The sequence below is a fragment of the Triticum aestivum genome, chromosome 5A (assembly GCF_018294505.1).
Source record: "Triticum aestivum cultivar Chinese Spring chromosome 5A, IWGSC CS RefSeq v2.1, whole genome shotgun sequence".
NCBI classification, from domain to species: Eukaryota; Viridiplantae; Streptophyta; class Magnoliopsida; order Poales; family Poaceae; genus Triticum; species Triticum aestivum.
This window is the reverse complement of record NC_057806.1, coordinates 642,679,428-642,702,465: the sequence shown is the minus strand read 5'-3', so window position 1 is coordinate 642,702,465 and position 23,038 is coordinate 642,679,428. Positions and strand designations below refer to the sequence as shown.

The 23,038-nt window shown below is 47.2% G+C and overlaps 2 protein-coding genes and 1 non-coding gene across 3 annotated transcripts; 1 reads left to right on the top strand and 2 right to left on the bottom strand.

Annotated features, from left to right (window-relative positions):
• The first annotated feature begins 2,301 nt into the window (after nucleotides 1–2,301).
• LOC123109105 (U1 spliceosomal RNA) lies at nucleotides 2,302–2,462 on the top strand. Its single transcript, XR_006452398.1, has one exon. It is a non-coding gene; the product is annotated as a U1 spliceosomal RNA (small nuclear RNA).
• An 880-nt stretch (nucleotides 2,463–3,342) lies between these two features.
• LOC123105561 (probable protein phosphatase 2C 80) lies at nucleotides 3,343–7,050 on the bottom strand. Its single transcript, XM_044527644.1, has 5 exons — nucleotides 6,800–7,050; nucleotides 5,927–6,653; nucleotides 4,786–5,110; nucleotides 4,043–4,192; nucleotides 3,343–3,879 (listed from the first exon to the last, which is right to left on the bottom strand). Exons 2-5 carry the CDS (start codon nucleotides 6,598–6,600, stop codon nucleotides 3,652–3,654), a joined length of 1,377 nt encoding a protein of 458 aa, XP_044383579.1. The 5' UTR covers nucleotides 6,601–6,653; nucleotides 6,800–7,050; the 3' UTR covers nucleotides 3,343–3,651.
• A 2,173-nt stretch (nucleotides 7,051–9,223) lies between these two features.
• LOC123105560 (FK506-binding protein 5) lies at nucleotides 9,224–14,101 on the bottom strand. Its single transcript, XM_044527643.1, has 12 exons — nucleotides 13,108–14,101; nucleotides 12,964–13,018; nucleotides 12,771–12,873; nucleotides 12,522–12,684; nucleotides 12,374–12,445; nucleotides 12,244–12,300; nucleotides 11,674–11,801; nucleotides 10,643–11,255; nucleotides 10,366–10,486; nucleotides 10,228–10,277; nucleotides 9,790–9,930; nucleotides 9,224–9,671 (listed from the first exon to the last, which is right to left on the bottom strand). Exons 1-12 carry the CDS (start codon nucleotides 13,897–13,899, stop codon nucleotides 9,405–9,407), a joined length of 2,562 nt encoding a protein of 853 aa, XP_044383578.1. The 5' UTR covers nucleotides 13,900–14,101; the 3' UTR covers nucleotides 9,224–9,404.
• Between the last annotated feature and the right edge of the window lie 8,937 nt (nucleotides 14,102–23,038).

Below are 23,038 nucleotides of genomic sequence, written 5' to 3'. Positions count from 1 at the left end.
ACTCCCTTCACGCCCGCTGCCGCTGCTCTTCAGTTTTTAGTACCACCTCGCCTAGCCGAGGGGAATCGAGGGGGACCAACTCCACCGCGCGACTCTATTCTGTCCGACCCCGTTCGTTTGGGGTAAAACAGACGAATAGCGCAGCCCAGCGCACGGCCTCAAACGAACAAATGTCCGGATTCCGTCCGTTTTCGACCCATCCCGGCCCAAACTTGCGCTCGGTTTGGGGTGAAACGGACGCGCGCGGACATTTTGGACGCACGCCCTTGACCCCCCTGGCCCGCCTGTCGGGGACACTAGCAGTCCCTCCGCTCCCAACGCTTCCACCCTCTCTCTCGCCCCGCCCCGCCGCCGGTGCCGCCGCTATTCTCCGGCCGCCTCCTCACCGCGCAGCCTCCAGCCGTCCCTACCAAACCACTTCTCGACATGGCCGCCACCACGCCCGTGTTGTGGCCGTAGTTTTGACCGTCAATCGGAGGTTTGGCCGTCGACGTCTTTGCCAGTCGCAGAGGGGACAGGACCGTCGGCGACGCAGCACGGCGTCCTCGGCAGCTCCCGACGAGAGCTCCACAGCGGCCAGTAGCCGGACGGCAACCACCCCTGCTGCGTCGAGGTGATCTTCGCCACCACGCCCGCAAGGTGTTCGGCATTTTGCCCACAAAGGTATGGACAGTGGAGACGAGTTTTTCTTCCATCACTTTCTTTGTTCATCGGACGATTCGTCGTCGGATGATGAAGATATTGTGGTGGCTGCACTGGTCGTTCACGACCACATTCAACGGCAGCTTCCTCGGTACAGGGGGTCACTCCCTGGCCGTGCTCCCAACCTGAACCGCAACAGGGAGAGAGGGCACGCCCTGCTCTATGCCGATTACTTTGCCAACACCCCGCTCTTCAAGCCGGATAAATTCCGTCGCCGTTTTTGAATGGCAAGGCATGTGTTCAATCGTATCCGAGAGGGAGTGGTTGCTCATGACCCATACTTCGAGTGCAAGACGGATGCCCTTGGCAAGCTTGGATTCTCCTCTTACCAGAAATGTACCGCGGCCATCCGCATGCTTGCATATGGAATTCCAGGTGATCTGGTGGATGAGTATGTGCGTATGAGTGAGACAACATGTCTGATATCAATGTACAAGTTTTGCCAGGCTGTGATCGAGGTGTTTGGCCCAGAGTACTTGAGGCAGCCAACTGCCGTTGATACAGAGAGATTGTTGGCGACCAACGCAGCTAGAGGCTTTCCAGACATGCTTGGCAGCATAGATTGTATGCAATGGGAGTGGAAGAACTGTCCATTTGCTTGGCAGGGCCAGTACAAAGGGCATGTCAAGGCGTGCACTGTCATATTAGAAGCGGTGGCATCACAGGATCTTTGGATATGGCATTCTTTCTTCGGCATGACAGGTTCTCACAATGATATCAACGTGCTGCAGCGTTCTCCAGTCTTCGCGAGGCTTGCAGAAGGCCACTCCCCACCTGTCAACTTTGAGATCAACAGCCACCATTACAACAAGAGATACTATCTAGCAGATGGTATATATCCTCAGTGGTCAACTTTTATGAAGACAATCTCGAAACCCCAAGGTGAGAAGAGAAAGAGATTTGCCCAAATGCAAGAGAGTGTTAGAAAGGATGTTGAAGCGTGCTTTTGGTGTGCTTCAATCCCGGTGGGGTATCGTTCGAAACCCTGCACTGTCATGGGATGAAAGGAAGCTTTGGGAGGTGATGACTGCTTGTGTGATCATGCACAACATGATCGTCGAGGACGAGCGTGATGAGAGTATCTTCGACCAAGGATTTTGACTATCAAGGTGAAAATATTGAGCCCCTGCACCAAGACCCGGCCACATTTGAACAGTTTGCTCAATTCCATCATGAGATGCGTGATTGGCACTTTCATTTGAATCTTCAAAATGACTTGGTTGAGCACGTGTGGGATCACATTGGCAACCAATAGATGTATTGGTCCATTGTATGTTTAGTCAAGACAATTTCGATTTGGTTGTAAAAATATTTTATTAAAGACAATTTCAATTGGGTTGTAAAACTATTTTAATTTTCAGACAAATATTTGGGTTGTAAACTAGTTTTGATGAAAATTTAGGCATTTTTGGCCCTGACGGACAGGATAGGGCAAAAGGATGCGTCCGCGCGGTGGGCGCACGGCCACCGCATCCCAGGACACGCCCGGACACGACCCCAAATCGCTACCTAAACGGACAGAATCCGGACAAAACGGACGTTCGTTTGGGGTCGCGCGGTGAAGTTGGCCTAAGAGGAGGGCGAGGTGCTACGTTCTCCTTACTTACCTGGACAGGGTCGACGAGCGATCAAGAAGGCTCGTGGCCTGGGTCAATGGCCCGCATTGCACTTGGTGGGTGCGTTGGCCCATCATCTCCCCAAGTGGGAGAATGAACGTCATAATTTGTGATAGAGGGGGTACGCGTTCACGCGGCCCCTGCCAATTAATTCAAATTAAATCCTGGTCCCTGGCAAGGCTTGCAGGATGTAAACTGGTTTTGCATTCCAGTCCTTTGTCTGGTTCATCTGTTGCACAGCGAGCGGGAGCCAAAAGCAGTTTCAGGCAGTGTGTTCTCTGATCAAGAAAGTGATGGCAACTGGTCCTGTTACCGACCTCCATGCATGCAAATGTTGTTCTCATATTCAGGTCCCTGGCCTACCATGCATGCAAATGTTCTCACATTCAGGTCCTTCGTCTGAACCCCACAACGAGCAACAAAAATCTGTTTTTCTTTGAAGAAGTTGGCCAGATTTGCCATATTGCATGATGACTACAAATACAGAAGAAAAGTGCAGAGGCAGGTATCTGGCGTAAAGGGCATGCTCAAATCGGCGCTGAACTCAGACCAGTACCTGACCTGAAGATGACGGTTACGGCATGCTTCAGATCAGAACCCAGTCCAGCTTAGAGAGAAATGTGAAGCAACGAACTTACGAATATCACACGCCCTTCTCTACTCAAACCTTTTGCCGTAAATCCGCTCCGAAACACTTGCTGCATAGCGACGCTATCTTAATTCTCGCAAAAGAAACAATGCTTTCCAAGTCTCAACTAATGCGGCACGGCAGAAACAGCAAAGCTTCGCTATGCCAGCAAAACTGTCCACTTGGAGATCTCGAAAGTGACGGCACAAACACCGTGCGACAGCATGTAAATAAAATTGCCTTGATACATTATTTTGATTCAATTGTTCACAACACCTTTTTAAGGGAATTGCTCGCAGCAGTTTGGTGAGCTAACGCACAGCAAGAACTCACAACAGCCTATCTCTCAGCAGCACGATAAGGCAAACATGTTTAGCAACTAAGTAGCACCGAATATATGAATACAACAAAACTTTGCCAGCAGGTGGTGGTTCTCCTTCCACCAAGGATGGGTTTACAAGAAGCATCTCATGTAGTGCTAAATGAGAAGGGGGGCAGACATGGTTTTTCGCCACAATTTCCCGAGCCAAAGCGCAATCTCAATACTCTAAAACATTAAGGTGTCAGGAGATCCCCAACACTCGAATAAACCAGCCTAGGAATCTACTCCCCGGGGCGTAGGAGCTCCCATGAGTTTGGGGCAAAGGTTATGTACATTACAACAGAAAATAGAAGCATCATCGCATTAAACAGCTGCTGCGCTCATCACGTATGACACCACGACCGTGATGTCGTCGAGCTTCCCTCCATAGTACCTGTACCCAGCCTCCTGAGCAGCGGCTGCAAAGGGTGACTGCCTGTGCTTATCCTCTGCTCTCTCCCGAGCAAGGGCGGCGATTTTCTGAGCTGTGCCCTGGGCACCGAGGCCACTCCTGAGGGCCTCGACAACGACGGCAGTGATTTCGTTGTCGTACAGGTTGAGTAGTGAAATACCTACATAAGTGAGTACAGGGCGTCATGCTATAAAATATTTCGATGCTATAAACTTAATACTCCAGAGAAGACTTCTGAGTTAATATGTTGATGTTGTATCAGAGTTCTCCAAGCAAGGATTCAAAGATAAAGGAAGATCACTGCAAAGTCAGGATGTACTCACGTCGGCAGAACTTGGAAGATCACTGCCACCCCCACTCTCGAGCTGATAAGTAAAATTAAAATCATGCTGCTGTGAAGGTGATTTGAGAACAGTGCGGCCATCTCTGACCACTATGAAGCCACTGTCCCCAAGATTTACAGCATGAAGACCCTGCAAGTTTAAATAGCATGATAGTAAGCATCACTAAACTAGAAAAAAGGACTGCAAAGTAAATGTGTTCCTTTCCAGAAATATGAATCAGGAACTTCTAGTTCTGTTGAATTGAAAGTGCTCAGACATGACCAAACAGATGAATACGAGATTTATCAATACAGTTACTTTTATACTCATGGACGAGAATACCACAGCACCATAGAGATCCAAGAATGTAGCACCAAAAGTGCAATTTCAGCTATCCTCGTTTTACTACATCAACGACCCCTTTTTCTTCCGATCATGTGGGAGGCGCCTTAATGTGTTATACTCCCTCCGTTCCTAAATATTTGTCTTTTTAGAGATTTCAAATGGACTACCACATACGGATGTATATAGACATATTTTAGAGTGTAGATTCACTCATTTTGCTCCGTATGTAGTCACTTGTTGAAATCTCTAGAAAGACAAATATTTAGTAACGGAGGGAGTACATGGTCCAAAGAAACTACATAGTAACAATTTGTGTTTACTCAGCACAATAAATCAACTGGCAACGGAAGGAGACTACAATGAACAACGATTAAGTAAAGTCAGAAAATCTGGCTAACCTGTTCTTTAAGAGTGATGATGCAAGCAGTTGATGATCCCCTTGCTTTGGTGCCTGTAAAAGCTTTCTCCAGAACTCTTGATGGGTCAATTGCACCTTCTGGTTCATCCTTGATAGCACTCATTGATTTACTCATTAGTTCTTTCGCATATAGTCCAGCATCAACACCGTGATCTGCCCAACCACCAACACCATCTGCCACACCAATCGCCTGTTCATCAATGCAAATGAAGTGACCATCTTCGCCGCCAGTCGCCTCCTTAGCAGGATGAGGCAGGTAACAAGAACCTGAGACCAGCTTCAGTTTTTCAGGAGCAGGTGACTTCCTGTAGAAAAAGTTTTCAGCCAACCAACAACAGGTGCAAAAAAAGCAATAGAACAGTTGCTATCAGAAGATAAGAGCAGAAATGTAAATGCTTCTAATGTGACACTGGAAACAACATGAGAGCAAATTTCCTTAAGATGCAATGAACTAGTGTGTAGGAAATTGGCCGCAAATAGTTGGTTCATGTTCAATGTCTAAATTTTGTGCCGTCCTGTTGCTGTTATCCAAAAAAGGAATAATGAAGTCTTTTGTATCTAAATCAATTTATTCAATATGTTTGAACTGCAAGCTAATACGGGGATAGGCTTTTTAAGCAACTTTAAGATTGGTGCAAACTTTCAAGGGAGGGAAGGGGTGAGGGTGAGGGTGGGGGTGGGGTGGGGGGGGGGGTGTACCGAAGCAAAACTCAAACTTATATCCCTTGTGGCCTTGTCATGAAATAATCACATTAGTCCCATTTCGAACTTAACTTTCTTGATTGAGAAAATGCTTGCTTGCATGTTAGCACTTGCATATAGACAAGGGTAAGCATGGAACACAACATTTTGGGTGACTAATAGAAGCATTCATGCATAGTATGGACCTATATCAAGACTCAGGCATTCCTCATGGGTTACATACAAATACTCTTCTTTTGACAAGATATGAAGGCAACAAACACAACAGTGCATGAAATTCTAAAGGAATCGAACATTTCATGGAAATTAAATGCGTGTTCATATCTGTTATCTGTTTTAGATCAATTTAACAGAAATTCCAAGGGAAACAGTCATTTCGAATTCATAATGGCACATGCAACAGGAATCAGGATACATACCCATCAGAGGCAACGGTGGAGTTATCCGTCTGCTTCTCCTGTAGTGCCTCATCCAGAGTCAGTTGACTCTCTGTAGCTCCAGCAGAGTAAGGCGCCGCACACGACGTGCTGAAATCCCGAGCCCAAGGGTCAACCGAGAAGCTGAGCTGCCTGCCCGGCCCAACCGCACTGGTCCAGAACGTCCTAGCCATCCCCCACTGCTCGCGGCATCTCAAGCTCACGCCGACCTTCTTACAGTACTCCAAACCCCGGTACTTGAACGAGACGTCGGGCCTCGCCGCCGTCCCAGCTGACCCCATGGCGACGATGCGCGAGGCGTGGGCAGCCACGGACGAGGAGTCCTTCTCCAGCTGGCGCTTGGCGGCGGCGCCGAGGTCGGCCCGCCCGAAGGCGTAGCCGCAGGCGGCCATGACGATGCCCCGCTGCAGCAGGCCCTGTCCCGTGCCGCCGTGCGCGCGCACGACGCGGGGCGTCCGGTGGATGGCGGCGGCGACGAAGGCGGCGGCGGGCGCGCGGCGGTCGGCGGTGTGCAGCAGGCGCGCCGGGTAGGCGGAGAGCATGAACCAGGTGTTCCCGAAGAGGAAGCTCCGGCCTCCGCGGAGGTCCCTCTGGGAGGAGGGGGAGGAGAGATGGGAGCTGCCGCCTCTGTTGCTGCCAACGCCGCCGGCTAGCATCTTATGACCGAGCGAGGCCCGCTCCCGAAGATCTCATCACCCTCCTGCCGCGGCTGCCATGGGAGAGAAACAAAAATCCGGAGCTCAGAACGCAAAAATTTCGAAAATTTCTCGATTCGGGGAGGAACGCGGGGTTCCGGCCACCGGCAGCGTCGAATTCAGCTGCAAATTGAATGGAATGGACGGATGATCTTCTTACCGCGAGAGCGACGGCGGCGGCGGCGGGGGGGATTTTGAGCTCCGGTGGCTCGGATCTCAGGTACGGCCAGCTCCCGCTCGGTCGCGCACCTTCGATCCTGCCTCCTCCGTGGCAGTCGATTAGGGTTTGCTTGCTGAGGTGGGGATTGGACGGGGGAAGCGAGAGGATAGGGCGAGGAGGACAAGGTCGATTTGATTTGAACCCTAGAATTTTCTACACGTGCGGGAGCGGCTGGTAAGACTGGGCCGCCGTTGACCAACCGGTGGGTGGCACGGTAAGGAGCGTTGGGCCATTTAAGCCTGGTCCGGCCCATTAAAACAGACAGGCCCATACTACTTTGGGGGTCAGGAGATCAACAAAAAAGGAGCCATTCCCTAAAAAAAAGGGTCATGCGCATGCACTCAGAGACAACCAACTGATACTGTATACAATGTTTGTGGCCGGCGGGCTGGCCGAAGTTTGGGCCGGTCCCATACGCGCCGTTCGATATGTTTCGATCCTACGTCCCTCGCGTCACCCGCGTAACAGAAGAAACCAGCATCTCGTCTCGCATCACACAAATCACTCCACGTGCATAGGTGGGTCCGCCGCCGCTCGCCCTTATCCTATTTTCCCAAGGAACGACGGCCACTCGTTCCCCACATCTCTTTCCTCCCATCTTCTACATCAGCACACCACGTTGTGAGGTCCCTAGATGGGCACAACAAAGGAGGAGGACCTGGGGGCTGCTGTCTGCTAAAATCGTGACCGAAGCTCACGGCTATGGCATGCAGTGCTGCAACCAGGTGGTGACGGCCATGGAGTCGTTGTAACAGGCGGTGCAACGAGGTACTAGCCATGGTCGGAGCTACAGCCAACGAGCCGCGGTGTTGCAACCAGTGTTGGGGTTTGCTACAACCAGTGAGGATTTTTGCTACAATCATTCATGGCAATCTTGCGATCCACGACGTCGGTGACAACAATTTGCTGCAACAGTTGTCGGATTTTGCTACGACCGGCGACGACAATTGCTACAACCCTGCAAGGAAAGTGATGCGACCTGCGACGGCGGTGATGATGTTTTTGCTGCAACTGTGATAGGCATTTGCTACTATCGGCAACGACAATTTCTACAACCATTCATGGAGATGTCTTGTCGCAGTCGTTCGCAAAAAGCAAGAAGCGTTGTGGCCGGCGTTCACGGCAAGCTGCCGCCGGTGGCAGGAAAAGCATCATTCAGCTCCCAAAAAAACCTCAACAATAGATATAGAAAGCTTCAACGGAGGCACCGTGTAACCGAAAAAATGCTAGCATTGACAGAAAAGCTTCAACCATAGATGAAAAAAGCTTAGACCATGGTGACCGCGTGCTAGGACCGTGCATACAGGAGCTGGAACCGGCCAACCGCGGAGCTGCGATCGCGGTGACCTCAAGCTGGAACCATACACACCGGAAGCTGCACCCGGCGACACCGTCGCTTACAATGTTACAATCGTGTATCGCAGGAGCTACAACCAGCTCTCGGTGATGCTACAACCATGCAAACGAGAGCGGCACCGGCAATACCGTCGGCGACGAATGCTACAACCATGTACCGCAGAAGCTACAACCACATGCAACAGAGCTGCAACTGTTTCCGCGATGCTACCATCGTGTCGCCAGACCTGCAACCAGCGACGCCTGTATGCTACTACCGTGTAGAACAGAAGTTACATCCACTTGTGCCAAATCTGCAACCATCTAGGCGGTGCTACATCCGTGTACACTGAAGATGCAACCGCCGACACATGTCGCCGGCGAGGATGCAAGCATGAGCACAGGGAGTTGCATCTGGGCGGCGCTGCATGCTGGGACCGGCGACAGTGTGATGGAATGCTACGACCATGGTTGTTTGCATGCTACGATAGTGGCAAGTGTGTGCCCGAACAGCAATGGCCGTGTACTGCGACCATGTCAGCGAACTGTTGGACCGTGAGGACCAAATGCTGGGACCTTGACAACCACGTGCTGGAACCACGTGGCCGGAGTGCTGCGGCCACGTCCTTCATTACGACAACGGCGAGTTGTACTGCTACTATGGCGGCCGTGTGCTGGGCGGCGATGAGCGAGGGCAGAGCGCTACGAGATCGCGGCCGCGTGCTGGGCGGCGACGTGCGATGGCAGAGCGCTACGAGATCGCGGCCGCGTGCTGGGCGGCGACGAGCGACAGCGGAGCGCTACGAGATGTCGTCCGCAAACACCGGCCGGGGCGCCGTGACCAACGTGCGCGCGAGGACGAGCAGTTCCGTAATCACCGGCTGGATCAAAACGTTCGTGTGCCAGGTGAAAAGGAAAGACGGACGTGATCTAACGGTTGTGCGTGAAAAGATCGTACGGCGCGTGGTGGACCGGTCGAATTTGGGCCGGTCGACCGGCGGCTATCAGCGCCCTTAAGAAAAACCGATATACAGCAAACACAGACGCACATTTATCTTGAACCTAAAGTGATACAGAGTTTATATCCAATGTGCATTTTTCCAGAGCACAGACAGGTACATCTGAAAATACCGCGAAAAAAGTGCTTTGCCTTTTGACGTAAACAGGTGCAAGGGAGCAATTGTGAGTAGGTCAAGGGAGGCTATGTGAGTCAGTTCCTTGCTCCTATCTTGGAGAACTTCCTTGACAGCTTGAACGCCGAGAACTGGTGCACAGCTTGGCTCTCCGTGATGATGCCGAAGCTTTCGGGGCGCTTGTGCTCTTGCTTCTCGGCGGCGGAAGTTGACCTGCGCAGGAGCTCGAACAGAGAGGCGCCTGAAGTCGAGCCACCCTCGGAGCTTGTGCCTGATGCGGCTGGCTTTGTCTGTGAACTGCTGAACTTCGCTTTCTTGGCTTGGCTGGGGTTCACCTGGTCCTGCTGTATAATGGAATGAGGGGCCACATGAGAATGTTTCTGAATACAGGGAATGTGCGACTCTGCCTCTGAGCGCATTGGAATTATGACAAGATCAGAGGCAAGTTTTCATCAAGCTTACCACATCCGAGTTACTCTCAGAGGCTGCAAAGCAGCTCTTGCTGTTGCTGTTGCTGTCATCGCGACCGAAAATGTAGCCTTTGTAAGTTGATCTATGAGAAGATGAGATTGGACCACTCGTTGTTCGGCCGAGAAAAGAAGACTGCAAAGAATATACAATACTGTCAAGAGACAAACATGAGGGGGGAAACCAGTTTATGAGAAAATCTCAGCAATGCCTTGCAAGTTTCAATGGAAGAGAACCACAAAACGTTCTCTAACAAAACAATGAGGGATAGTACATGTTTAAGTCCAGGTTTTACTAGGTGAATTTTCAATTTGGAGCAACATAGGCGATGATTTGCCATATGAAGTCAATTCATGTTACAAACTTTCAGCTTATCAACATCCAGGTGAGAAGTACGACAGCAAACAGAAACGAGTGTCAGTAAGCATTTACCTTTGATGATGAGTTGCTGTTACTTCCGACCATAAGCATTTCAAGATTTGCTGAAAACATCAATAAAAAATAGTAATTAGTAGATGACCAGCCATGTTCTCAATCATAGACATGTATTGAAATTTTGGGAATCCTTACATGTGGCTTGCTTGCCCCTCCTCTTGGGGGCTTGAGGAGCAATATTGAGCTTCTTTATAAGGCTAAACATTTCCCTTGAACTGTCATCTTCCAATGGAGATATGAACGAAGTACTATGAACCTAACAAAGAATAAGACACTCAAATTATTTTGCTAAAGCACATAGGGTGGATAAAAGTTCTGTACTAGCACAGCAAGGGAGGAACTATAGCACTTTAAAAATGAAATATCAAGCATAACTGAAGACACTCGGTATTCAAAAAGTGTCAGCGCTTACTTCTCGCTTTGAAATACGTTGACGGGCCAAATGCTCCTCTATTTCCTCATCATCAGAGTGTTCATAAGTGTCATTCTCATCTGTGAACATTTTGGCAATCATTTGTTTTGCCTTCTCAGAATTCTGCCGCACAATATTTGGAGTCAAGTCATGTGACCTTTCATTTTCTGATTCATCCTCACAGTCTTCGATATCATCTTCGTCTTCCTCCATCAACACTTTCTGCTCCTGATGACCATATTTTAATCTTTGAATGAAATTATTTGTTTCAGCAGCATCTTGATCCTGAAGCCACTTTTGGTGGAGTGCATTACGTTTCTCATGATCTACTTCTTCTTCTTCAAATCCAGCAGCAATCAGAGCAGTAAGTACTTCATTTTCATCATCGCCATCATCTTCTTCGTTGTCCTTAAACCTCGACATGTCATCATCACTGTCGTCCTCTTCCTCAGCTTCAACGTCTAGAAAGTCTTTCAGGACAGCAGCATCTGGACATGAATCACTTGCAAGAGTTCGTCGAGGTTGTTGATGGGTATTTACATCATTTTTCTGAATGCCTGGATATATGTTCTCCTTGTCATTATCTTCTTCCTCTTCTTCATCTTCTGAAGAACTGAGCCAGACAGATAATTCAACAAAATGTTTAATAGCCAGTAGTATAGTGCATCAATATAAATATGAAAAATCAGGCAAATTCCATGCAAATGCACCAGGCCATTGCTAACAGATGATGGATAGAAGAAGGATGTCAAACAGGTTTTAATTGGCAAAATATAATCATTGAAGTTTACATGGTTCTGTTATTTAGCGATTCACATGTCAAGGCTACAGGAAGAGATAATATGCGGTGCTACAACCAAAACAAGCTTTTATAATCTTATGCAGACCATACATAATAATTAATAAATTGCATGTGCATAAATAAGTTTTTAAAGGGGCAAGGGGGTGAATTTTCTTTACACAAGATAAGTACATTTGTAAATGCTAACAGGTGTTAGTATCATCGACTGAGGAGGGTGTGATATGCTTACCTATCATCTGTATTCTTGGTAGGGCTTGAAGAGGGAGGCAGATGGACTTCTTCATCTACAGCATCAATGGAGTCATCGCTTGGTTGGGCATTGTCTTCATGTTTATCTTGAGAATTGTCAACAAGTTCCTGGTAGAACCAATAATCCAACAAGCAAATCATTAAACAAAAATATAATTAAGCTCTTAAACTTTCAAATCATAGATGCATTATATGTCTAGTAATCATTTTCTACTTTATGAGAATTGTCAACCATTGAGTTTACATAATATTCTTTTCTTACTTCGCTGTGAGATAATTTTGAATCTATGATAATCCTGGGCAACCAATAACTGACTAACCATAGTAGATAGTACCAACCATTTGATAATCCAGCAACCATTGATTCAACAACAGTAAAGCACAAAGCATGTTTTGCATCGATATGTATAATCAAACCAATGCTTTCATTGACATTGTGACACTCAAGTTGAGATAGAAACTTCAACGCAAATAACACAATATCGAGGCATGCTCTTATGGGTACAACAGCAGCTGCAGATGATTACAGAATTAGGGAAGGGGCGCTGACCTTGTTTGGAGATTTGTTACCACATTTATTAAGATCCTTGTCGCTAATCACAGCATCCTGCAAACAAGACACAGCATCAGTACAGTGCAAACACCAAACAGCATACTAGCCGAGTGAAAGCAGTGATCACCTCATCCTCAGGGAGACTGGTGTGGTCACTCAGGTCACCAGCATTTGCTCCAACCTCCTTGTCAGCATCATCCTACAACGATTCACAGCCTTTTAGTTTTATAGACAATATACTGAGCTCAAATCAAGCTATCTGGATGAAGACTCACATTCTTCAAATTTTTGTCATCTGAACCCGCTTCCTTAACCTCGGGTATGGCTGGCTTTTCAGCGGGATCGCTTTCGGGCTCTGAAGAGGCATCTTCTTCTTCGCCTTCGTCTTCTTCCTCTTCCTCTTCCTCTTCCTCTTCCTCTTCGACAGGAGTATTTGACCTGCAAACCGTAGTGGAGAAAAATAACATCAGCGGATAGTCATTGTGATATTTGCATAACCTCAGAAAAGCAATCAGACAACTGACATTTTCTGAATCTCCAGCTTCCGAAGACGGATCTTCTCCAGGACTGACGAGATGGGTTTGTACACTGGCTCTGCAATTGGCTTAAATGACGCCTTTCTTGTCTCTGCAGAGAACAAAATCAACAAGAAACAGTTAGATATGCACAAATCTAACACCATCTGCTTCCAACCATGCACACTGTCAGGATATATACCTCGTAGCAGCCTCTGCGACTCGGCATGGATCGATTCAAGCTGAGCCCTCCTCTCCTGCGCACATCAGCCCACAGGACACACATCAGCCCACAGATGCAATCAAGCAAACTGAAGGAAAGGAAACAAAATTATCGAAATGTTACCTTCTCGGCCCGTTTCTTGGATGCGGCCGACTCCTTGGGCACCTTGTCCTTCTTCCTCTTCTTCCCCTCCCCATCCTCCGCCTTCTTCTTCTTCTTCCCCTTCCCTTCCGCATCCGCATCCTTCTTCTTCCTCTTGCTCCTCTTCCCCGTCACAGCGACCTCGCGCTCTGGCTCGACAGCCATTTCGACCCTCTCTTCACCCTCGTCCATGTTGAGCCGCTTCTTGGCGGAGGACTTCTCCTTCTCCCTCCGCAGCTCCTCGATGAGCCCTCCTCCCGCCAGCATCTCCTCCTCCTCGTCGTCGTCCTCTCCCGTCGGCAGACCCAGCGGGTCCCAACCCCCGCCCCCGGCGGACTCCGAGAAGAGCGGGTCGAGCCCGTCATCCCCCTCCTCATCGTCGTCCTCGGCGGTGTCGGCCGGCGGTAGCGGCGAGGAGACGGGGACGGGAGGCGAGGACGGCGCCGGGGCCACCGCCTCCGCGTCTGGCGCCGGCGGAGGCGGCGGGGGAGAGGGGTTCGTCGTCGGGGGAGGAGGAGATCCTAGGCGCGGGGCCACGGCCTCCTCCTCTGAAGGCGGTGGGGAGTGGTTCGGAGGAGGAGGGGGAGACCCGAGGTGCGGGGCCAGGGTTTCCTCCTCCGCCGGCGGCTGCGGCGGCGGAGATTTATGGGGGGAGACGGCGGCAGCGGCGGTCTGGAAGGATTTCTTGAGGCGCTTGAGGCGGCGGGGAGGGGAGGCGACGGGGGAGGCCGGGAGGGCGAGGAGGTCCGCCTCGTCGAAGGGCTCCGTATCCATGGCGCCGGCCTAGGGATCTCCGCTCCGCTTGGCTTCGCCGGGGAGGATTCTCACGAGGAGTCGGAGGTGGGAGGGGATCGGAACGGCAGATCTCGGAGATGGAATGGAAGGACGCGGGGTGCGAAACAAAACGAGGGGCGCGCGGCGGGAGAAGTTTCGAGTTTCGCGCCTCTGGATTTTTCCGTTGCCGCGCGTCGCTCGCTGCCAGAGTCGGGGAGAGTGACGCTGAGGCGGGGCGGCCGTGTATTTCACTTACTTTTTTCTTTGGGTGGTAGCGGGCTGCGAGGCCCCCGGTCCGGCCCAATGAACACTGGGCCCTCCATTTCTCCTCCATGTTTGCCTTGTTTTTCAACTTCATTTTTTGTTTATATTGTCTTGTTTTAGGAACCGCCTTGCCGTCCTTAAAATAAATGAATGAATAATTTATTAGGTAATAAAGAAAGTAAAATGCACATATGAATAGCCGAAATTGAAGTGTACTAACAATGATCACTAAGTTCAATAAGAGAAAGATCACTCATAAACTTAAAATCACATTAAGATTATTGTTTGAGTTAACTCTCGACCTACGATAGTTCACATCTTGGTATTTCTCTATGCGCTCCCTGATGACCAAATTACATATCCACGAGGTGGACTAACCTCGTAGATTTTGAGGTGCATCAGGAGTCCCAAGCTCTAAGAGATGAACACATAAGGTCGTTGACCACATAGCGTCTTGAGAGGCGCCTTTCACGAAGTCGGGTCGTTGAACGACACTTTTTGTAGCCAAACGGTGATGAAAAGAAACAAAAGTATAAAACATGTGAGACGTGAGAACCACGAGCTTTCTGGAGCATAACGTGATGATGGCTCCATGGCGAGATAAAGACATGGACATTTATCCCGCCACTGGATGTCGTCGCCAAAGACACACGAACCTCACGCGAAGGGTGGGAAACGAGGGGAACCGACAAAGATTGAAATGTGGGATCCCAAACTTCGGTCCGATGTGCATCGTTCTGATGCAGAGGCCAAGGGTAATCCTCCTTACCAAAAAAACTTCGGTCTTGGATACAAACTAGAGAATGTAACAACTATACAAGAATATTATTTGAATTCAATAACAATTACTCGTCATTTTAACGGTTTTAATCTTTGTCTAGTTTCGATCTCTCTATGAACCCTAGCTAGGTTGCAGCACGCCCGTTATGGTAATGGGGAATGCCTAACGTTAGATCCTCATGCCCGATAAAATACGTGGGAATACCTCCGCGAAACATGCTATGATAATCCATGCAATTGTGGTTGTAAGGATACTTTATAGCTTAGTTTATTCAATAGAGGGGTCAAGAAGGACCCTGATGCTGATTTAATAGGAAACATAAAGACAAGCCAACTTGTATCAAGACCTGAAAGAAATAGAAAATTGGTCCCTGGCTTATGCAAAGAGCACCCCAATATGCTGACGGAAACCACAATCGAGGGCTTAGGATCTCACGCACGAGCACAATATCGCCGTCGCCGAAGATGACACCACTTGGTGCAGCTGAGCCTCCATGGCACCTCACCATAGACTTGGTGGAGAATATGCACTGCCACCCATTTGGCTCCATGGTCGGGAGGAGGAAGGACGATCACCACTCGGCCAGCAGATACAGAAGCTTGACGAAGACATCTGACAATTGTCTATGGCTGGATGTGTCGTGGCTTCTCCATGAAAGCCTTCCGTGATGAGCATAGACCAACCTGTATCTTCATCTTCTCGTTGTTGCTGTTGGGGAACGTAGTAATTTCAAAATTTTCCTACGCACATGCAAAATCATGGTGATGCATAGCAACGAGAGAGGAGAGTGTTGTCTACATACCCTCATAGACCGAAAGCGGAAGCGTTAGCACAACGTGGTTGATGTAGTCGTACGTCTTCACGGCCCGACTGATCAAGCACCGAAACTACAGCACCTCCGAGTTCTAGCACACGTTCAGCTCGATGACGATCCCCGGACTCCGATCCAGCAGAATGTCGGGGAAGAGTTCCGTCAGCACGACGACGTGGTGACAATCTTGATGTTCTACTGTCGCAGGGCTTCGCCTAAGCACCACTACAATATTATCGAGGACTATGGTGGAGGGGGCACCGCACACGACTAAGAGATCAATGATCAATTGTTGTCTCTGGAGTGCCCCCCTGCCCCTGTATATAAAGGAGCAAGGGGGAGGAGGTGCGGCCAGGCAAGGGGCGCGCCAGGAGGAGTCCTACTCCTCCTGGGAGTAGGACTCCCCCCCCCCCTTTCCATGTTGGACTAGGACTTGGGGGGGGAGGAGATAGAGGGAAAAGGAAAGGGGGAGCGCCGACCCCCTCCTTGTCCAATTCGGACTGGGGGGAAGGGGCGCGCGGCTGCCCCTTGGCCTCCTCTCCACTTCCTCCACTAGGCCCATTAAGGCCCATTAGGTTACCGGGGGGTTCCGGTAACCTCCCGGTACTCCGATAAAATGTCGATTTCACCCGAAACACTTCCGATGTCCAAACATAGGCTTCCAATATATCAATCTTCATGTATCGACCATTTCGAGACTCCTCGTCATGTCCGTGATCATATCCTGGACTCCGAACAACCTTCGATACATCAAAATATATAAACTCATAATGAAACTATCATCGTAACGTTAAGCGTGCGGACCCTACGGGTTCGAGAACAATGTAGACATGACCGAGTCATGTCTCTGGTCAATAACCAATAGCGGAACCTGGATGCTCATATTGGCTCCTACATTTTCTACGAAGATCTTTATCGGTCAGATCGCATAACAACATACGTTGTTCCCTTTGTCATCGGTATGTTACTTGCCCGAGATTCGATCGTCGGTATCTCAATACCTAGTTCAATCTCGTTACCGGCAAGTCTCTTTACTCGTTCTGTAATACATCATCCCGCAACTAACTCATTAGTTGCAATGCTTGCAAGGCTTAAGTGATGTGCATTACCGAGATGGCCCAGAGATACCTCTCCGACAGTCGGGTGACAAATCCTAATCTTGAAATACGCCAACCAAACAAGTACCTTCGAAGACACCTGTAGAGCACCTTTATAATCACCCAGTTACGTTGTGACGTTTGGTAGCACACAAAGTGTTCCTCCGGTAAATGGGAGTTGCATAATCTCATAGTCATAGGAACATGTATAAGTTATGAAGAAAGTAATAGCAACAAACTAAACGATCAAGTGCTAAGCTTATGGAATGGGTCAAGTCAATCACATCATTCTCCTAATGATGTGATCCCGTTAATCAAATGACAACTCATGTCTATGGCTAGGAAACATAACCATCTTTGATCAACGAGCTAGTCAAGTAGAGGCATACTAGTGACACCCTGTTTGTCTATGTATTCACACATGTTTTATGTTTCCGGTTAATACAATTCTAGCATGAATAATAAACATTTATCATGATATAAGGAAATAAATAATAACTTTATTATTGCCTCTAGGGCATATTTCCTTCAATCTCCCACTTGCACTAGAGTCAATAATCTAGTTCACATCGCCATGTGATTTAATACCAATAGTTCACATCATCATGTGATTAACACCCATAGTTCACATCGACATGTGACCAACACCTAAAGGGTTTACTAGAGTCAATAATCTAGTTCACATCGCTATGTGATTAACACACAAAGAGTACTAAGGTGTGATCATGTTTTGCTTGTGAGAGAAGTTTAGTCAACGGGTCTGCCACATTCAGATCCGTAAGTATTTTGCAAATTTCTATGTCAACAATGCTCTGCACGGAGCTACTTTAGCTAATTGCTCCCACTTTCAATATATATTCAGATTGAGATTTATAGTCATCTGGATCAGTGTCAAAATTTGCATCGACGTAACCCTTTACGACGAACCTTTTTGTCACCTCCATAATCGAGAAACATATCCTTATTCCACTAAGGATAATTTTGACCAATGTACAGTGATCTACTCCTAAATCACCATTGTACTCTCTTGCCAAACTCAGGGCAGGGTATACAATAGGCCTGGTACATAGCATGACATACTTTATAGAACCTATGGCTGAGGCATAGGAAATGACTTTCATTCTCTCTCTATCTTCTGCCGTGGTCGGGTTTTGAGTCTTACTCAACTTCACACCTTGTAACACAGGCAAGAACTCCTTCTTTGACTGTTCCATTTTGAACTACTTCAAAATCTTGTCAAGGTATGTACTCATTGAAAAACTTATAAAGCGTCTTGATCTATCTCTATAGATCTTGATGCTCAATATGTAAGCAGCTTCACCATGGTCTTTCTTTGAAAAACTCCTTTCAAACACTCCTTTATGCTTTGCAGAATAATTCTATATTATCTCCGATCAACAATATGTCATTCACATATACTTATCAAAAATGTTGTAGTGCTCCCACTCACTTTCTTGTAAATACAGGCTTCACCGTAAGTCTGTATAAAACTATATGCTTTGATCAACTTATCAAAGCGTATATTCCAACTCTGAGATGCTTGCACCAGTCCATAGATGGATCGCTGGAGCTTACATATTTTGTTAGTACCTTTAGGATTGACAAAACCTTCTGGTTGCATCATATACAACTCTTCTTTAATAAATCCATTAAGGAATGCAGTTTTGTTTGTCCATTTGCCAGATTTCATAAAATGCGGCAATTGCTAACATGATTCGGACAGACTTAAGCATAGATACGAGTGAGAAACTCTCATCGTAGTCAACACTTTGAACTTGTCAAAAACCTTTTTGCGACAATTCTAGCTTTGTAGATAGTAACACTACTATCAGCGTCCTTCTTCCTCTTGAAGATCCATTTAATCTCAATGGCTCGCCGATCAATGGGCAAGTCAATCAAAGTCCATACTTTGTTCTCATACATGGATCTCATCTCAGATTTCATGGCCTCAAGCCATTTCACGGAATCTGGGCTCATCATCGCTTCCTCATAGTTCGTAGGCTCATCATGGTCAAGTAACATGACCTCCAGAACAGGATTACCGTACCAATCTGGTGCGGATCCCACTCTGGTTTACCTACGAGGTTCGGTAGTAACTTGATCTGAAGTTACATGATCATCATCATTAGCTTCCTCACTAATTGGTGTAGTAGTCACAGGAACAGATTTCTGTGATGAACTACTTTCCAATAAGGGAGCGGGTACAGTTACCTCATCAAGTTCTACTTTCCTCCCACTCACTTCTTTCGAGAGAAACTCCTTCTGTAGAAAGGATTCATTCTCAGCAACGAATATCTTGCCTTCGGATCTGTCATCTATGATAGAAGGTGTACCCAACATTTTCTTTTGGGTATCCTATGAAGACGCACTTCTCCGATTTGGGTTTGAGCTTATCAGGTTGAAACTTTTTCACATAAGCATTGCAACCTCAAACTTTAAGAAACAACAACTTTGGTTTCTTACCAAACCATAGTTCATACTGTGTCGTCTCAACAGATTTAAATGGTGCCCTATTTAATGTGAATGCAGTTGTCTCTAATGCATAACCCCAAAACGATAGTGGTAAATCGGTAAGCGACATCATAGATTGCACCATATCTAATAAAGTACGGTTAAGACGTTCGGATACACCATTACACTGTGGTGTTCCAGGTGGCGTGAGTAGTGAAACTATTTCACATTGTTTTAATTGAAGACCAAACTCGTAACTCAAATATTTGTCTCTGCGATCAGATCGTATAAACTTTATTTTCTTGTCACGATGATTTTCCACTTCACTCTGAAGTTCTTTGAACTTTTCAAATGTTTCAGACTTATGTTTCATCAAGTAGATATACCCATATCTGCTCAAATCATCTGTGAAGGTCAGAAAATAACGATACCCGCCGCGAGCCTCAACACTCATCGCACTGCATACATCAGTATGTATTATTTTCAATATGTCAGTTGCTCGCTCCATTGTTCCGGAGAACGGAGCCTTAGTCATCTTGCCCATGAGGCATGGTTCGCAAGCATCAAAATGATTCATAATCAAGTGATTCCAAAAGCCCATCAGCATGGATTTTCTTCATGCGCTTTACACCAATATGACCCAAACGGCAGTGCCACAAATAAGTTACACTATCATTATTAACTTTGCATCTTTTGGCTTCAATATTATGAGAATCTATATCACCACAATCGAGATCCAACAAACCATTTTCATTGGGTGTATGACCATAGAAGGTTTTATTCATGTAAACAGAACAACAATTTATTCTCTTACTTAGATGAATAACCGTATTGCAATAAATATGATCAAATCATATTCATGCTCAACACAAACACCAAATAACACTTATTTAGGTTCAACACTAATCCCGAAAGTATAGGGAGTGTGCGATGATGATCATATCAATCTTGGAACCACTTCCAACACACATCGTCACTTCACCCTTAAGTAGTCTTTGTTCATTTTGCAAGTCCCTTTCGAGTTACTACTCTTAGCAACTGAACTAGTATCAAATACCGAGGGGTTTCTACGAACACTAGTAAAATACACATCAATAATCTGTATATCAAATATACCTTTGTTCACTTTTCCATCCTTCTTATCCGCCAAATACTTGAGGCAGTTCCATTTCTAGTGACCAGTCCCTTTGCAGTAGAAGCGCTCAGTCTCAGGCTTAGGTCCAGACTTGTGCTTCTTCACTTGAGCAGCAACTTGCTTGCCGTTCTTCTTGAAGTTCCCTTTCTTCCCTTGGCCCTTTTGAAACTAGTGGTGTTTGTCAACCGTCAACACTTGATGCTTTTCTTGATTTCTACCTTCGTCGATTTCAGCATCACGAAGAGCTTGGGAATTACTTTTGTCATCCCTTGCATATTATAGTTCATCACTAAGTTCTAGTAACTCTTTGATAGTGACTAGAGAACTTTGTCAATTACTCTCTTATCTGGAAGATTAACTCCCACTTGATTCAAGCAATTGTAGTACTCAGACAATCTGAGCACATGCTCACTGGTTGAGCTATTCTCCTCTATCTTGTAGGCAAAGTACTGCCAGAGGTCTCATACCTCTCGACACGGGCATGTGTATGAAATACCAATTTCAACTCTTGGAACATCTTATATGCTCCATGGCGTTCAAAACGTCTTTGAAGCCCCGATTCTAAGCTGTTAAGCATGGTGCACTAAACTATCAAGTAGTCATCATATTGAGCTAGCCAAACGTTCATAACGTCTGCATCTGCTCCTGCAATAGGTTTGTCACCTAGCGGTGCATCAGGGACATAATTCTTCTGTGCAGCAATAAGGATAATCCTCAGATCATGGATCCAATCCGCATCATTGCTACTAACATTTTTCAACTTAGTATTCTCTAGGAACATATAAAAATTAAACGGGGAGCAACATCGCGAGCTATTGATCTACTACATAGATATGCTAATACTACCAGGTCTAAGTTCATGATAAATTAAAGTTCAATTAATCATATTACTTAAGAACTCCCACTTAGATAGACATCCCTCTAATCATCTAAGTGATCACGTGATCCAAATCAACTAAACCATAACCGATCATCACGTGAAATGGAGTAGCTTTCAATGGTGAACACCAATATGTTGATCATATCTACTATATGATTCACGCTCGCCCTTTCGGTCTCAGTGTTCCGAGGCCATATCCGCATATGCTAGGCTCGTCAAGTTTAACCTGAGTATTCTGCGTGTGCAAAACTGGCTTGCACCCGTTGTAGATGAACGTAGAGCTTATCACACCCGATCATCACGTGGTGTCTGGGCACGACGAACTTTGGCAACGGTGCATACTCAGGGAGAACACTTTTATCTTGAAATTTAGTGAGAGATCATCTTATAATGCTACCGTCAATCAAAGCAAGATAAGATGTATAAAAGATAAACATCACATGCAATCAATATAAGTGATATGATATGGCCATCATCATCTTGTGCTTATGATCTCCATCTCCGAAGCACCGTCATGATCACCATCATCACCGGCGTGACATCTTGATCACCATCGTAGCATCGTTGTCGTCTCACCAATCTTATGCTTCCACGACTATCGCTACCGCTTAGTGATAAAGTAAAGCATTACAGCACAATTGCATTGCATACAATAAAGCGACAACCATATGGCTCCTGCCAGTTACCGATAACTCGGTTACAAAACATGATCATCTCATACAATAAAATTTAGCATCATGTCTTGACCATATCACATCACAACATGCCCTGCAAAAACAAGTGAGACGTCCTCTACTTTGTTGTTGCAAGTTTTACGTGGCTGCTACGGGCTTTAGCAAGAACTGTTCTTACCTACGCATCAAACCACAACGATAGTTTGTCAAGTTGGTGTTGTTTTAACCTTCGCAAGGACCTGGCGTAGCCACACTTGGTTCAACTAAAGTTGGAGAAACTGACACCCGCCAGCCACCTGTGTGAAAAGCACGTCGGTAGAACCAGTCTCGCGTAAGCGTACGAGTAATGTCGGTCCGGGCCGCTTCATCCAACAACACCGCCGAACCAAAGTATGACATGCTGGTAAGCAGTATGACTTATATCGCCCACAACTCACTTGTGTTCTACTCATGCACAACATCAGCGCATAAAACCTGGCTCTGATACCATTGTTGGGGAACGTAGTAATTTTAAAAATTTTCTACGCACACGCAAGATCATGGTGATGCATAACAACGAGAGAGGAGAGTGTTGTCTACGTACCCTCGTAGACCGAAAGCGGAAGCGTTAGCACAACACGGTTGATGTAGTCGTACGTCTTCACGGCCCGACCGATCAAGCACCGAAACTACGGCACCTCCGAGTTCTAGCACACGTTCAGCTCGGTGACGATCCCCGGACTCCGATCCAGCGGAATGTTGGGGAAGAGTTCCGTCAGCACGACGACGTGGTGACAATCTTGATGTTCTATTGCCGCAGGGCTTCGCCTAAGCACCACTACAATATTATCGAGGACTATGGTGGAGGGGGGGCACCGCACACGACTAAGAGATCAATGATCAATTGTTGTCTCTGGGGTGCCCCCCTACCCCTGTATATAAAGGAGCAAGGGGGAGGAGGTGCAACCAAGCAAGGGGTGCGCCAGGAGGAGTCCTACTCCTCCTGGGAGTAGGACTCCCCCCTTTCCATGTTGGACTAGGACTTGGGGGGGAAGGAGAGAGAGGGA

Bases quoted from the DNA above. Each gene is read 5' to 3' on its own strand.
- LOC123105561 (XM_044527644.1), bottom strand. From the start codon at position 6,600: ATGCTAGCCGGCGGCGTTGGCAGCAACAGAGGCGGCAGCTCCCATCTC. The intron at 5,111-5,926 runs GTATGTATCCTG...CTTTTTCTACAG, and splicing joins TCCACCGTTGCCTCTGATGG to GAAGTCACCTGCTCCTGAAA. The intron at 3,880-4,042 runs GTGAGTACATCC...TCACTTATGTAG, and splicing joins ATCTTCCAAGTTCTGCCGAC to GTATTTCACTACTCAACCTG.
- LOC123105560 (XM_044527643.1), bottom strand. From the start codon at position 13,899: ATGGATACGGAGCCCTTCGACGAGGCGGACCTCCTCGCCCTCCCGGCC. The intron at 12,685-12,770 runs GTCAGTTGTCTG...TACGGTTTGCAG, and splicing joins AAGCTGGAGATTCAGAAAAT to GTCAAATACTCCTGTCGAAG. The intron at 9,931-10,227 runs GTAAATGCTTAC...TATTCTTTGCAG, and splicing joins ACAGCAACTCATCATCAAAG to TCTTCTTTTCTCGGCCGAAC.